Source organism: Schistosoma haematobium, chromosome ZW, assembly GCF_000699445.3.
Source record: "Schistosoma haematobium chromosome ZW, whole genome shotgun sequence".
Lineage (NCBI taxonomy): Eukaryota > Metazoa > Platyhelminthes > Trematoda > Strigeidida > Schistosomatidae > Schistosoma > Schistosoma haematobium.
The window spans coordinates 53,682,991-53,700,116 of NC_067195.1; the positions used below are offsets into that span (position 1 = coordinate 53,682,991).

The following is a 17,126-nucleotide window of genomic DNA, read 5'->3' on the forward strand; positions in this document are numbered from 1 at the left end:
TTTCCGTTGCTAGTTGACTAGTCCTAACGACCCCCACCTTGCCCAGAAATTCCACGTACCTATAAAAATTATTGCTCTGTTGTTAGGAAGGGCAGCAGCATCCGACTTTCGACGAACCACATCTATCAACATGTGGCGTCATGATACTCCCTTCAACTCCCCAGACAGAGTTTAAATTGTTTATTCTGGCTAGCTTAATTTTAGTAATGTTGTTTTTTACGGGATGGGGTTGCCAACCCCACACTCAACCCTCCGTCTTTACCCGGGCTCGGAACCGGCAGTAGCCCTAGAAAGAGGCACAGGCGGAGTTTAATATATAAACACCAAACGAAAAAAAGATTGACTAAAATGGCTCAGTAGTTTAATATTGTGAAGAGAAATGAAGTGGCTGTAGGTCTGCACCAACTTGAAACTCTTTAGTGACCCGTTATCTGATTCCAGTAATATCGCATGATTGATTGTTATTGAAATATACATATCGTCAATACTTGTATAAAATTATCGTGAATAGCGGAATTAAATAAGTCAAATACGAGAATGGATTTACGAATACATATACTTTGTACACTTATTGATCCGAGCAGGAAATCGGAGGGACGAAGCGAAGAAAGTGAAGTGAAACGACACGCAGGGGAGAAGGCATGTAAACCAACCCGATTTAACCATGCGTTAATCAACATGTATAGTCACAAAAACAAGCTGCAGACATGTGATGAGTAGGATAAGGTGTACACGCACATATGCTGACAAGTGAATAATGAACAAGGTCAAAACGTGACTCAAGAAGAAAGGATAAATTGGCCTGTCCAAAAGCTAGAATAAGTTATGTGGGCTTAACAAAATAACCGACAATAGTGTCATTTAAAACAAATGGTATCTCGTGTCCTCCATTTTTTACAACAAACTTCATGTTTTTACGAAAACCATTTCTAAAGTATAATAATTTCTTTACAAAGCACCTAAATAAAACATATTTTTAAGCAACATAACTTTCTATTTCTAAAATATCACAAATGTTGAGAATCAACTGTTAGTAGGTTTTTCTAGTAAATACAGAAGCTAATTGGTTTAATAATGTCATCTGTAGCACTGATGAACCCTGCATCAATTCGTAATTGTCTAGATCACTGCTTACGTTAAAATTCCGACAGAATATCGAATTTCTCCACAAAGTAAAAAAACAAAGCACCAAAAAACTAAGAGGCATGAAAACAATTGCGTCACATCCTACTGTGTTTATTAGTTCAAATGTATGTGTAGCCACGCACAAATAGGGAAGAGTAATCGTGATCATTAAAATAGGGTGTCTGAATTACTACAAAGTCAAACAAAATCATATGACCCAACAGGAGTAGATGACAAACATTCATCATCTATTGCCAAACACATAGTTGAAACAGGTCACAAGTTTAATCTTAGCTTGGCTTTGGTGGTGTTGTACAAAAGTGTTAAAGGGTGTATACTAAGATTTATTAAAGCCTTGGCTATCCGAAAATTCGAAACCCTTTTATGAATTCAAAAACAATTTGTGCTCACCTTAAACTTAACCTCCATTTGTCTAGTCGACCTTATATATATACGTCCTTATCAAGTATATGTGTGATCAGATTTTTCGAAATTTATTGTGCTAATATACGACATAGTTTTGATAATTTTCGGCTTTTTATTAGACTATTCAAGTACTTTCAACACTAAAATATATATTACTTTGAAATTAACTAAAATAAGAACTGATTTACAATGTGAAATTGTGAAAAAAATATCACTTATTTTGAAATATTCAAAGAAACAGAAAAATAACTCTTGAAGTTTCATGATCCAACTGTTAAATGAATGTTTGTTAGAATTTTAATATAGAAAATTTTAGTGTTAAAGATGAAGAACAAAACCACAATGAAACTTCCAGTATAGTGAAACAAATGATCAATGTTGTGTCCATTGTATCGACTTTATGTCGATTCCCTCTGATACCATTTCCCATAAAGGACTGAAATCCAAAAAAATCAAACAAAAAAGTTAAGCAGAGATAGGAAACATTCAACCAAGGAAAGTAAACCACTTTTAAAAGCTGGAAACTTACTTTACACTACATTGAATATATTTGAAACTAAATTGCTATTCTGATATATATATATATATATATATATATATATATATATATATATATATGTTTATATAATTTTATATTGATTACAAGGGGCATCGAATACATACACGCCACACAAGTCACTTCATTTGTGTGTGGACTGTGATACTGCCCGGGTGCCCAGACAGAAGTAGGTGGTTTTCTTAGAGGGCCACATCCCGAGCCTTTGACCTAAAGGTCTGATCCACAAGGCAGTGGGGCAATATAAGGAGATGCAGTCCCATGGTAGTCGGTGGCCAACAATTGGTTCATACGCCGTTTGTCCCTTCAGGATACTGGGGCCTATGTGCACCAGTGGTTTGGAATCAGGGTTTTCCAACTCCCTTAGGTGGACTTTCCATGTCCACCAACCCGGTTAAAGCGCCGGACATTCGCTTTTCGTTTTCTTAATTTCGTAAACAACACTGACGCCGCAAGACGGCAGTGAGGACTTCCCCTGGCAGTGGCTGTATACGCGTAGCCACTTGATAATATTTCGAGAGGGAGAGGTGACTCTCCCCACCCTCGGTTGTACTAGGGCATTTTGGGGGCAGTGGTTGAAAGTCGACTATTATACTCTAAAATATGAAGTTTACAGTTTTTCAAATGAATGAAGTACTATTTGAAAAACACACATACTATCAACTGAAGTTTATATAGTATGCAGTCTAAACATAGAATGAGTAGATGAATAGCTGATTTGGATATATAATTGCATTATTAAGTGGATTTTTTGAAACATTTATTTACAAGGAACACAAAAATGTAAAACACAGTAGATTATCCATTAAAAAAACTTGTAAATCACAATGCATCAACAAAGTGAACTCCATAGAATATATATGTTTAATCAACACTATTTTTTACGGTATGTAGGAAAAGAATTTAAACAAAAGCTATCTTTCAAAATATCGTTAAGATAAAGATTTATGCATATATATATATATATATATATATATATAATTGTTTATCCAAGTGAATGCTGGAAACAGTATTCAGCGAACTTTTAAAATGGTTAAACATTAATTACATCAAGAAATAATATACCTAAAATGCAATTTTGAAAGAATTAATTAACTAACCTCATTTCACGGAGCCGCTGAACATGTTTACTTAGTTCAGCGATTGTAAAATCAACTTCCTCTTCAGTGGTGAATCGTCCGATACCAAATCGAATGCTAGAATGTGCTAAATCCTCTTCAGTCCCTATTGCTCTTAAAACATAAGATGGCTCTAGTGAAGCGGATGTACATGCACTAAAATGAAATTAATATAATGTAAGATTACAGATCAAAGTATACCAATAGATAAAATCAATAGTTCTTAAAAAAATCGATTAACATATCTAACCAATCTCCTAACACATCGGTGATTTTCACTACAATAAAAATATTCATAATAAATAGGTGATTATAATCCCCTTCCTAATGATCTGATTTATATGCTGGATTTTAGACATTCAATTTTCAACGCTGGGTCATAAGTCTGATTCCTTTACAACTAAATCAGTTCGAGATGCTGAGTAGTATTATTGAACCTCTCCTATTCTGGGATTAGCCCTGACAACTTCGTCTCTTTCTGTTAATGACGTGGTATGAAAGAACGCTGCAAAGGGCTGGCTTCTGTTGGTCCTTCACGACTCCCTGGCTGGGGTCCGAGAGATGGAGCGACACAGTGGCTAGAGACGTTATCAGATATGGCTCAGAATAGAAGCCAGGGGCGATCTTTCTGTAACCTTCTTTTACTTTCTTCATAAAAAGTGGTTGTATCTTCCTTAACTGAAAGATCTCTTCTAATTGAACCTTTCTATCTCCCCCATTATTATTATTATTACGCTATCTTACATTAATCTGTTCGTTATTGTTCTTTTTTTACGCTCCTCCCTTTTTTTCCTTGTCTTCAAATTCTCATTGTTTTGTGTGGCGCATATATATTTGGTGCCCTCTTGTACCAATATTTATGTGTAATAAATAAATAAAAAAATCTGTTAATGAGGTGAGGCAACGTGAACCAATGTACATGTGTACTAAATTCCAGGTTGTGACTGACTGATTAAGCTCAGTAATTCGAACTTCTCGCTACCGTTGTACTTCACTTTAAACAGACCAAAGTCAACGTTTAATCTAGAACAAGGACTGAGTACAATCTAACGATTTGGGAACACTTCAACTGCGTGCGACACCAAGAAAAACTGATCATTTACATTGCAGCGAATGATGCGATGAGGCAATCAGCAATCGCCATAATGATAAATACACATGATTGGGCAGTGAACATTATTTTTGCGAGGGATGAAAGACAAACTGCTGATAGCTTTAATTTCTTATATATAGTACAAATTAGAAAAACGCTGTAGGAGAAAATCGCATTCGAACGCCATGACTATTATAGATTTTATTTATTTGTTTGAACATATAAATATCGGTACAAAGGAGCACCGAATACATACACGCCACACAAGTCACTTCATTTGTGTGTGGACTGTGATACTGCCCGGGTGCCCAGACAGAAGTAGGTGGTTTTCTTAGAGGGCCACATCCCGAGCCTTTGACCTAAAGGTCTGATCCACAAGGCAGTGGGGCAATATAAGGAGATGCAGTCCCATGGTAGTCGGTGGCCAACAATTGGTTCATACGCCGTTTGTCCCTTCAGGATACTGGGGCCTATGTGCACCAGTGGTTTGGAATCAGGGTTTTCCAACTCCCTTAGGTGGACTTTCCATGTCCACCAACCCGGTTAAAGCGCCGGACATTCGCTTTTCGTTTTCTTAATTTCGTAAACAACACTGACGCCGCGAGACGGCAGTGAGGACTTCCCCTGGTAGTGGCTGTATAGCCATGGCCATGTGAGAGCATTTTGAGACGAATAGCGGACTCTACCCCTCCTCGGCCGTACCAGAGCATTTGGCAGCCTTTTACACAATTACAAATTAACAATAAAAGTACTGATATGACAGGATGAAAAGACAAAACTACATTCTTTTACTGATTGTGACTTCTTGTTCAACATTACTTCCGTTTTTTTGATACAATGTGATAATTTTGGTGGAGTTTTGTTCTTTGAGCTGGATGGTTTGGTCGTGGAGCTTTCATCGTTCTTCTAAACGACATCATCAGCACAAACTTCAGATAGAAGTGAAGTGTTCGAATTTCTCCATATGTGTCTCGGGCAAAGCGGACGCCCCCTTCACCTTCGCCTACATGAACATCAATTAGCAGTCAAACGGCATGATATCTCTTCACTTATATCAATACACGTGGACAACTGCGGACACTCATTCGATTGGAAAAATGTGGAAATCTTAGACAGAGGAAACTCCAAAACACCAGAGAATTTTTAGAAGCCTGGCACTCAGGTCAATCAGCAATCAACAGGCATATTGAAATCAATCCAATTTATCAACCAATCAGAAAAATCATGCACAAACATAAGAACAAAAATCAAAACAATGGGAGACACAACCAAAACAAAGAAGTAAACAACGACAAATTTAAGGTCAATAAGAACCAATCAACATCGAGGTGCACAGAACAAGCTTTGAGACACATATGGAGAAATTCGAACACTTCACTTCTATCTGAAGTTTGTGCTGATGATGTCGTTCAGAAGAACGATGAAAGCTCCACGACCAAACCATCCAGCTCAGAGAACAAAACTCCACCAAAATCATCCACCTGAGCTACAAATCTTCTCCACCATCTCAAATGTGATAATTACTCAGTGTCGTATTTATTTTTTTCCAATGTGATATTTTATTCGGTATTAAATTAGCATGAACTATGCTTGGTATGACACGAAACATGTGATTTGTTATAACCCTGGGTGTTTTTCATATGCGATTTAACATTTCTAGAGCTAGAAGTTAGGGTATTTCCGGACTACGGTACCATGATTTGCAGACTAAATTATCGAGCTACTCCTAATAAGTTCATTAATTATTAGAACTCAATCTATAGTACCTTCATCATTTCCCTATAATTTGAAGCTCTTCTATTACCGCTCCATCCTGATTGGCTATTTTTGATTTAATTTCTTAGCCGATATATATATATATATATATATATATATATATATATATACTTTGGGTGAGACAGCTATTCACCGTAGACAATGAAGGATGGAGCAAGATCATGAATCGATTGAAGTTAGACATTAACACTGTTGGATACCAACTCAGTGGTCTAGAGGTTACGTGTTCACGCGTGAGACCAAAGGTCCTGGGTTCGAATATCGCGTGTGGGACGGTGGATGCGCACTGCTCACGAGTCCTATACTAGGAGCAAACGGCTGTCCAGTACTTCCAGGTTTCCACTGGTGGTCTAGCTTAGATCGACTTGTGAATTCTACTGTTAAAATATTTTCGACTGATTAACATCAAGGTCATCGCTAAGGTCGCTGTAAGTCGTCGATATTTTAAGGTTTTACCATCATCCCTCTACTGAAATATAACACAGATAAATGTCACACGTAGAAGTTATTAGTAAAACAGTTCCGTTTTTAACTTCTGGATGTCAATAAACTTATGCATAAACTTTGAGATATATTTATTGAATGAGAGGAAACTGACAATAAAAAGGCAATATAGCACTTTAGTTTCAAATTTATAACCCATAATCTTCAGAATTCAACGCTCAAACCACCTAAACTACAGCGTCACAAAACCACTGCTAAATGGTGTGCGTTCAAAGCATTATGAGAGCGGAAAGTTAACTTATGTATTGATTACTGAGCTATCCATATATTTTTCTGGAGTCATTTATCTATGGTGATATAAGCTTAAACCCAGTACCCACAAGCACAAGTTTGCCTTGGAGACTAAAACATTAAACTACTAGTGATTGTAACAACTTTAACTTTTTTAGGCAGAATTCTAGAGAAATTGGTAAGCGGCCTATTATAATACAAGGGGTTAAAATATCTTTATATTTTATTCAATTAAAACAATTACTTTAAAAGTAAATACATAAACACTAAGTTAGGCTTATTTCTCTTAGTGATTTTGTATATATCATACACCAAAAAGCAAATATGATTTGAAAACGACTACAAAAAATTTACAATCACCTGCCAGATGATAGAGCGACATTCTTTAAAGCCATGAGTAAGCTTTCACCCTCTACGCAAGCAAAACTAAAGTTTACACACCCTGGATAACGTTGAATTGGATCACCATTGAGGGTAACATGTTGAATTTTGGAAGTGATACCATCGATTAAACGTTTACTTAACATGGAAACATGTTCATAATCATCCTGTATTGATTTGTAAAAGCAAGCACAACTTTGTATCAGTGAATTTATGTTTTGAAAAAATGATGGATATCCGAAAAGACAGGTTTTAGTTACTAATAACACAGTACAAAAAAGGTTAGTAAGTGAAAAACAGATAAAAAGTTGAATAGCTAATTACTATGGACGGAAATGTTTTCAAAAGACAACTGATAAGCTGTACATAAAATTGTGTTTGTTAATATAGTTGAGTTGACATAACCTCGTCTACTTACATTGTTCATTTCAGACATAAGAAAATACTATTGAGAAAAAGTAGAAATTATCCAGTTCTGCCACTGAACTAATTATTCAGGTGGAAGATGGGTAAAATTAAGCAAAAGTGAACATTAATATGTCGCTCTGATACATTCGTAAATGTTCTTTCGGAAATAGAGCATTTTTTAGTCAGAGTAGGACAAGTTATCTAAAGATTTAACTAATATTAGATTCCAAAGTCCATTCAATAGAGAGTATTCTTCACATGACATGAACAGTGCTACTTATATCGCATGCAATTAATATTAACGTTTTTAATCCTAAAAACAATTTCATATTATTATCGTTAAAGTTTCCCTAATGTTTTATTACTATGAGTTCATGTGACTCTAAACAAAGTTATACACTTACAATCCCATGGGATAAAAATAAAAATACCAAATGAGTACATCATAATATTTTCTGCGACCCATAATAATATGAATTATCACACAGAAAATAAAATTGACCTATCCACACTGCATAATTGTACAGCTTATACAGCACAGAAGAAACCAATTACGACCAGAAACATGTCAGATTACTGCATTAGTGATAATTTAGAAAGACTCAAAGTCAACTGGACTACATATTATGACCAGTCGAGAATAAGTGTTATTTACCTGGATGAACGATATGAAATACAATAAGTGGAAAGACATAATATTGTAGTACTAGCTTGAGGCTTACAATGTACATAAGACAGTCCGTTGGGATTGCCAATGCGTACTTTATGATACTGTGCTGGTTAACAGAGTTGCGCACATTATAATATGCGCAAGCATCAACTTCTGATCAAGTCATAATACTGAAATTAGTTATCGATGGTGAGATTGCGAGCAGGGATGAAGACTCTTTTGGGATATATATTCCACTATTCTAGCTTCGACCAAGTATGTAATGAACATATTTCATGTTTCTGCTAATAATAAAGGGAATATTGTGAAGGTAGAACTTTGGGGACTCCTATAAAGGACTATCGTTTATGTTTCTATTGCATGATTATTAGACGCTTGGATGATAGTACTTAATATTATCCTGGTTGTAAGCTTTTATGTGCCACATCAGTTATAGTCCTTTGTTTACCTTACTAAATTTATGGTGAAATAATTATGGACCTAATACTTAGTTCCATTGCACTTAAGGGGTAGTTATGCACATATTGTGCTTCCTTATTTATGCTGATCTGCAGTGAAAATTAATGCATGCTATCACGCTACTTTGAGCTATGAATCGAACTCTACAGTGATTTATCTACCTTGTTCTATTCTAGCTATCGAGTAAGTGAGCATAGAAAACAGTATCCTAGACCAATAAGCGTTAATTATTCATCTCGGTTGTTATCTCACTGTCATTGAGGAAATAGTCGAAGAAAGATCATTGTGTCGATGACTAACAAGTAATTAGTCCTATAAAGGCAATCTAGGTGAATAAATCAATAATCGGACTAGAGAATACAACTGCACAAAACAATGTTTTGTGTGGCGCATACATATTTGGCGCATTCTTGTACCAATATTTATGTGTTCAAATAAATTATAAATAAATAGAATACAACTGCTCCTACAATAGATGGCCCGAATGCACGAGCCCCAATACAACACAAGAAGCTGTCTTTCGGCTTCACATTAGTTCCGATAGTCAAACACTTAAATTCTCCTAAAAAACAGTGGTGGAGACTTCGCAACGGCCAAAAAAACTGATGTTAAAAAAAGTGGTATCTATTTATTGTAAGAATATAACACAATTCTCATCCACTAGCGGAAAGACTCATGTCAGTGAAAAATACGAAATTAATAACACTCTAACTATCATTCTTTGAAAATCTACACAGAGCAAAATGAAACAATTTAAAAGACATCTTAACTGTCCTATGTTATGACGAATTTTGATCAATCTATCCATGTACTCACTATCTAGTGAATTTCGATATCTATAACGAATCGAAAGTTTGGAAGGAACATCAACTACTAAAATCCCCCAAAAACATATGATTTAAATAGCATTCAGATAATTTAGAAGATATGGCAAACTGTATTAGGTTATTCTGAAGTGAGACGACTATCGTGTACATTTCCAAAAAAACAGCTTAGAAAATAAAGGTGATAGACACTAAAGTAAAAATTTTTTTGATAGATGAGTCCAAAATTGTGTCTCTTATTGCACTTCCCAGTGTGCTGGACGCAACAAAAACCGATTCACAGGAAATGGACTGGTTTTTGTTCAGGTTGTGGGTTTATTGAACACTTTTCACACTCCATCAAACCCTTAACCACTTTGGATATTTCAAGCTGACAATCACTGTTTCCGGATGACATGACTGGTCTTGAATAGTTAGACACGGCCGTGGTTGGGAGCTATCTTAAAGAGGGGTGTCTGAAAATCTCATTAATACTTCGAAAGTCATTTACAAAAGTATCTCAGTGTTAGTGTTAGGTAGAATTACATGAAATTGTATCACCAATACTAGGGTGACTTACGTTAATCATGATAAATTAACTGAGTGACAGAAACCTTTAAAAGGTATTGGAAAAACTGATATTGAAAAACAAGATCTCAGCCTAATAAAAGAAACAAAATGAATAACACTAATGATAAGTTATTCATGTTTTTAGATGACAAGAAGTAAATAGTAATCTTTTTGAAAACTTACTTTCATTTCCTCGCTGGCCAAACGGCTTGCTTCACCTAAGCCAACAACTAAAGCCGTAGGAAGAGTACCAGATCTTAACCCACGTTCCTGTCCACCTCCATTTTGCTGAGCTTCTAATCGAACCCTGGGTCGACGACGTACGTAGAGAGCACCAATCCCCTGAGGACCATATATCTTGTGACCACTAATGGACATGAGATCAATCTGAAAGGAGTTCCACAAAAATATATCCCTAAATTTATCACATCACAACAATGTAATGCATATGAAAAGTAATAAACCATTACACAGTAATATTTACGCTCACAAAATTAAGTGATTACTGAATATTAATGCATACAGTGCAAGCATGTCAGAAGAAACCTCGTTAAATTCAAATGAGTTGGGAAAATCCTGGGGTTTGGTAGCTAACTTCATAATTTATAGCTAGAGTGAACTTCATATATTGACTAAGTGACGATATTGATAATATGAAAAATCCAAGTAAGACACTTAAATAATCGTTTGGACTGTGGCACCAATGCTTATAAAATATTCTAAGTTAGATAGGTCATAATACCGCTTGGTGGACAGTCAATTTTTGAAAATCACATCTATTAAATACTAAACCGTCTTAGTTTTTCAACACATATAGTTTACTGATGACTTTATAATTGATAATTTCTATCAACAGACGCGGGTGTTGTGGGGGTTAAGTCAGTAATAGTAACAAGGTGTTGACAATAAATAGATCGAGAGTAATTTTACAAAAATGCCTCTTAGCAAGTTTTATTGTGAGGATAAGAAAACGGTTTGATCTTTGTACAAGGTAGCTAAATAACTGGCCTATCGGGATGGTAAACACTTAGTGTGGAAGATGTAATCAAATCTACTTTACAGTAGACTACAGGACGTCTAATTGTATAAGCTAGTTGTTAAAATTTCCAGTGTGCTAAATAGTAACAAAAGTGATTGTAATCAATGATATTACAGATCCAGCTATTAAACAAATATAAGGAGTTTGGGATAACGCACATACTGATGGAGTTTCCGTCAATCTTAAAACCAGGGTCATTATGTATGGATGACTAATCATATTATTAGGCTCAAAACGAGACAAGTAGTTAACGAGAGGCAGTATAAAATATCTGGGGAATATTTAGAAAAACCAACCAAGTATAGCTTGATCTTTTGTAAGAAACTAGTTTACGATGAAATGTAATTACATTCTGTAAAGAAACACTGTCTCAATTCAGACTACTGTGAATTACATGAATGTCAATAAATAAATTTATAACTGTAAAACGTAGGTTGCCATGCAGTAACACATTAGTGATTACCAAAACTCATATTATTGTCATCAAAGGGGAAATTTAAGGAGTGACACTGCAGACATTTTGTGAGTAATTACAGACATCCGCATAAATATTTCAATAGAGTCTACAAACTGGCTGACGAATTCGCCACAACGAATTGAATTGATACACCAAATCACCGTGTATTCATATTAGTGAGTATGCCTTTCTTCTAAGAATGACATTGTATCTAAATTCATACTTCATTACGAAAAGTTCTTGTCGGACTAACTAGAAAACTACCAGACAACCTGAAGCATTTCTAGGGATAATATAACTTATTAGTTCGAACATAAACTTACTGACCATAAAAAAACTCTTCAATGGCCCAACCTCGCAATCTGGACACTTCGAGGGCACATAAAACTCACTACTTTTCAAATGACTACATGCTCCACGGATACGGAAAGTACCGTCAGGCTAGGGAGTACCAACAGAAACTGCAATCCTTCATTCCTAAGTCCAGAAAAGTGGCAAACTGACTTTTAAAAATCATCTATTAAGTAATTAAAAACGAAAATGATGGCTAGCAGAAACTACTTTAGTCATGAATATCAGCTTATGTCAGAATGAACCGTCATGATTTTTGATTGGGTGTAGTCAGAATCGTCAAATAAAAAAGGAAACCAAAACATTTCGCATCTGTGCCTCAAAAGCAGTAATGGTGAGATAGAAACCTACATTCATAGCATTGACGTCAATTGGCACTTTTCCGAAAGCTTGTGCAGCATCAGTATGGAAGAAAACCCCTTTACTTCGACATAGTCTTCCGATTTCTTCGATGGGCTGAAGGACACCTATCTCATTATTAACAGCTATGACAGAGACTAAAATCGTTTCGGGCTTAATAGACCGTTCCAGAACCTATAATAGATCATAAAAAAGAATGTTAGTACCTCCAAATCTAGAATTCCGTTTTTCTGAACAGGTAAATACGTAACATCAAACCCGTCGTTTTCCAAAACTCTACAGGAATCCAAGACACATTTATGCTCCTAAAATACAAATAAAATTACTCTCTAATTCATTACAATTTGTGTAGTTATAATATGCTTCTTCTTTGGGTGGTAAAACTTAGCAACACCTTTTACAGCTAGGTTGTTACTTTCTGTCGCACCACTGGTGAAAATGATTTCTTTATGGTCAGCACCTATCTGATTGGCTACGTTCTGAAAGATTTTAAGAAGTTAGAAATGGAAAGTACCTCTCTAGCTTTCTCAATGGCTTCTTCGCAATACCAACCATACTCATGTGTGCGTGAATGAGGGTTACCAAAATGACTGATATAAAACGGCAACATGGCATCTAAGACGCGAGGATCCTTTATTCAACAGTGAATCGCAACACAAAATTTACCAGTTGTGTAGACGCTTGAAAATCAAAATATAAAGGGCGTATAGGTTTACAACTTCTTGATTTACTCCCATCTTCTACCAAGACTAGGAAAACAGTGAGAGCATTAAAAACCGGTTACGTTCTGCCTCAGCACAAAACTCTCGGAATATATAAACAGCTCTCCGACAAGCCAACCGAGAAAACACACACAACCTCCCGATCATCACGAACCACTTTGAACCGTTAGGTTAACCTTCAGAATCTAAAGATAGTCCATTTAAAAAGTGTAGGTAAGTCTCTATCTCTTGAAAATAAGTCACACTATGGGAATTCTTCAGACATCTTGCGACAACAACAAAAATTTAACTAAATGGACTCCTGTGACCAGTTGGTATGAGGTCCATCAGTCGACTGAACTGAGTTTACGTTGTATACTTTTACTGTAGATGAGTGTTAGTGAAAGTGAGCCGATGTAGTTAGAGACCGTGTGATGTTAGTATGAACTAATGGTCATTTTGTATTTGAGTCCGCCCTGGCTTTTGATTTCGAATACAAGACGTTCATACAAAGTACAGAAACCAAGATATCAAAACCGTTTTTGAAAATATTTGTTTATTAAGGTAATGACAATTTATACCTTTCATATATTCCTGTTTAGCCACTGGACAAAACAAACCAGTTCATCTAAAGTGTAAAAGAAGTTGAGTGTGATATTTTACAATGTTGCAGTGGTACATTTTTGACATGAATATCAAATTCAATAGGAAATCATATATTTTTATGATTGTCCCAATCATATAAAAGAATTTCGAAGCAGAAGACGCTTAAAATTCAGTGCACGTAGGACGGAAGTGGTGTGCTTACGCATCAGCGAGCTTAGTAAAATTATCCAGATAAAATGGTATGATGACTCACTAGTTTATAATGACGTCATTTTTACAGCCGAACATCCATGGAACGGGTGAACAATAAAAAGCCTACACATAAACGAACCTTGTTTTCTCATATCAGCAAACTGAGTCTCAATGCCTGTTAAAGTGGCGAATAATAGACCCCCATTCTAATTCATCCAGAAATTCAAACAACAATCATTAGCTCTCATGCGATGATATTTTTATGCGTGGGGGTCCTTATTCCGTGAAATTTGGGTTGCTGACTTTATGAATAACCGTTTCACTCAATGTTGCATACATTTTGTGATTTGTATCACTTAGATCTCACCTGATATCTTTCCTAAAATATTCAATCAACACATTTTACGCAGAGACGACGAAATCGGAAATAATATCCATTTTTGATGTAAGTAAATACATTATGAGTGTAATGAGGCAGCTTGCGACGAAATATAATCTGTAATTGATTTAAAGACCATATCACGTGTATATAGATGCATTCTTGTGGACCACGACAACTGAATCGATAAACCATATTTGTTTTTAAAGCATAATTTGACTCAGTAAATAAAAACAGCTAAGACAATCTCGAACAGGGAAAAACGGCAACGTAAATAACACACCTTACAGTTACTAGATGATAAACAAAGGATAAAAGTGTAACATAGTTTGTGACAAACCTGAAGGATTATAATTGATGAATGAACAAGACATAGTCGTACAAGGTCAAAGAGATTCAGTGTGGTGGTGTGTGCGTAATATTGCCATCGGCGGGTTAATTTTTTGATCAAGCTCCGTAGACTGGGATAAGCAAAAAGGGAAACCAATGCATCCGACCACTTACAATCATTAGGCTGAGTGGTTACTCACATTAAATTTATTCTGTTTGATCTCACCATGGTTTGTCCAGCGATACAGGTTGCTGCTATACTAAGTATACCTGGATCAAGACATTCAAATACCTTCACTTGAAAGTTATTGCGCTTACGATATGGGTTTCACGCGGTTAAACGGACAAAATATTGCTTAATATCCTCTTACAACTCTTTTTGTTTACACAGTATCGACCTCCGATCAATGAACGTACAATTTATGAACTTACTAGTCAAATGTAATACAAACTATACATTTTATTATTATTATTATTTACAAACATTTTGTGGGTACATAAGTTTTGTGAAGAAACCATTTAGGGTTTCTTCAAAAAATGCAATAATACACAATTTTCAATAATGTCAGCATTATACTTGCCATTTAAAAAAATTTAGAGCAATAATGGTAGAATATTAATAATAATGAATCGGGTCTGTGCAAGTGAGAAGAATATTGAATTGAGTTTAAAGAAGGAAATGAAGAAAATAAGGGAATAGAAATAAAGGAGACGTGAAATACGCAAACAGTCTAATAGGCGTGTTTACGAACACAGAACAAGAATAAACGACTATGTGTGTATCGTTAAATTAGTAACAAAAAATAATTAAGAAAAAATAACTTATAATTGCAGTAAGATATGACGCTAGAATAAATGTTTGTGCAGTTATAGTTTAGAGTGATGCTATGAAAGTTACAATTAAATGAAAAGGATAATAAAATATCAATATGTATGAGACATATATGCATAGTGAAGATAAAACGGGTCTGAGAAGTTAATTTAAGTGTAACACAAGTTATTGTCTTAATTACAAACTTCGTAATCTTAAGAATAATACTTATTTAGATGGAAAGAAGAGAGAAAAGAAGTGAACACTTAGTGAAAAGTTTTGATCCATGATAAGAACAATAATTGTGTAATGAATACCAACCTCACAAGGAAACCAGCAATTGAAAAAATAAAATAAAAATCCGTTAAAGCACTCGGATGAATACATTTAGATTTATGTAATAGTATACAGAGTGAAACCGGATATTAGTATAAATATTTGTGCAATAATAATTAAGATTGATGCTATGAAAGTCAAAATTGATTTCAAAGGACAGTCTGGAGTTAAATATGTTTAGAAGGATAAGAAGATACAAAAAGAATGTCTAATGTGTCGGGGAACTAATAATGATATTAATAACGGAAATAATGATAAACACGAACATAAGCAGATTTCATATATTAAGATAAATAGAAATAAAATAGACGTGGAAAGATTTAAAGGTTTTATTTTGCTTTTCAAGCAATTAAATAGATGACGGACCTTGTTTGTATAGATCGTTATTGAATACATTGATATTCAATAGGTGACATAATCCACTTTCGGAAAGAAAATCGTCAAGGAGACTCCTGAACCGGGTTGTAGTTTCACTGCAACGGAGGTTCACTGGCAGTCTGTTCCACATGGTTGAGTAGCGAATAAGGAAAAAATTCTGACGTAAGTTTGTGTGGGTTCTTGGAATCGCTAGAATATTCTCCTTATTGCGTAGATTGTGGGATGATATCATAAGGTATGAAGGGGTGGATACTGAAGAGTAGGAAATACCGTTAATAAGCCGGTAGATAAAGACAAGATTTAATTTGATACGTCTGATCCAAAGAGGTTCTAAGTTGAGTTGTTGACATCTTTGGTGATAGTCTTTGTTATCAGAGTACCCCAGAACAGCTTTGGTGAACTTTCGTTGAACACCTTCAATTTTAGTCAGGTCAGTATGTCTGCAATTACTGTAAACTAAAATACCATATTCAAGAATGGGTAAGATACATTTTCTGTATAGTAACAATCTCGATTCGATATTATTAAAGTTTATCATTATCAATCCGATGAGCTTTCTAGCTTTGGACACTTGATATATAATGTGTTCAGAAAAGTTCAGACTGTTGCTATATCTTAAACCCAAGTCACGAACAGTGTTGAGAGGTTTGAGTGTATGTGTGTGTACAGTCAGATTTAAGTTAAGACAGCGACCAATGTAAATAAATCCACTTTTGTCAACATTAAGTGGCATATTCCACGAAACAGTCCATTCGTATAACTTGTTTATTTCCTCTTGGATTACCGCTGAAATATAGCTTTCTTTCGTGGGAGAAGAGAATGAACAAACTACTTTCAGGTCATCAGCAAAAAGGAAAGGCCTGCCATACTGAAAATGGGAACACATCATTGATAAAAAGGAGAAAGAGTAGTGGGCCAACCACACTTCCTTGTATAACCCCACTGGTTACATTCACAGGTTTAGAGTAGCAAGATCCAAAGCGAACGATTTGGCTACGTTCTGCTAAAAAAGATTTGAGCCAAGATAAAAGGGGATTCTGTATGCCAAATGAAGAGAGTTTTAAAA

At 35.3% G+C, this 17,126-nt stretch overlaps 1 protein-coding gene across 4 annotated transcripts; it reads right to left on the reverse strand.

Annotated features, from left to right (window-relative positions):
- Positions 1 to 1,437: 1,437 nt before the first annotated feature.
- Positions 1,438 to 13,370, reverse strand: NFS1_1 (cysteine desulfurase; the record flags this gene model as incomplete). 4 transcript variants are annotated; one of them, XM_051211752.1, is made up of 11 exons in its annotated part: positions 13,112 to 13,370; positions 12,994 to 13,076; positions 12,842 to 12,958; positions 12,669 to 12,806; positions 12,534 to 12,632; positions 12,178 to 12,501; positions 11,940 to 12,133; positions 10,304 to 10,507; positions 7,190 to 7,377; positions 3,208 to 3,381; positions 1,438 to 1,987 (listed from the first exon to the last, which is right to left on the reverse strand). In XM_051211752.1, the coding sequence occupies exons 1-6, from the start codon at positions 13,194 to 13,196 to the stop codon at positions 12,247 to 12,249; spliced, it is 777 nt and encodes a 258-aa protein (XP_051071850.1). In that variant the 5' UTR covers positions 13,197 to 13,370. The 4 variants fall into 4 exon arrangements, with proteins under 4 accessions (XP_051071850.1, XP_051071849.1, XP_051071851.1 ...); XM_051211754.1 differs by lacking the exon at positions 11,940 to 12,133 and having other exon boundaries at positions 1,924 to 1,987; positions 12,319 to 12,501; XM_051211753.1 differs by lacking the exon at positions 11,940 to 12,133 and having other exon boundaries at positions 1,684 to 1,987; positions 12,319 to 12,632.
- Positions 13,371 to 17,126: the final 3,756 nt, after the last annotated feature.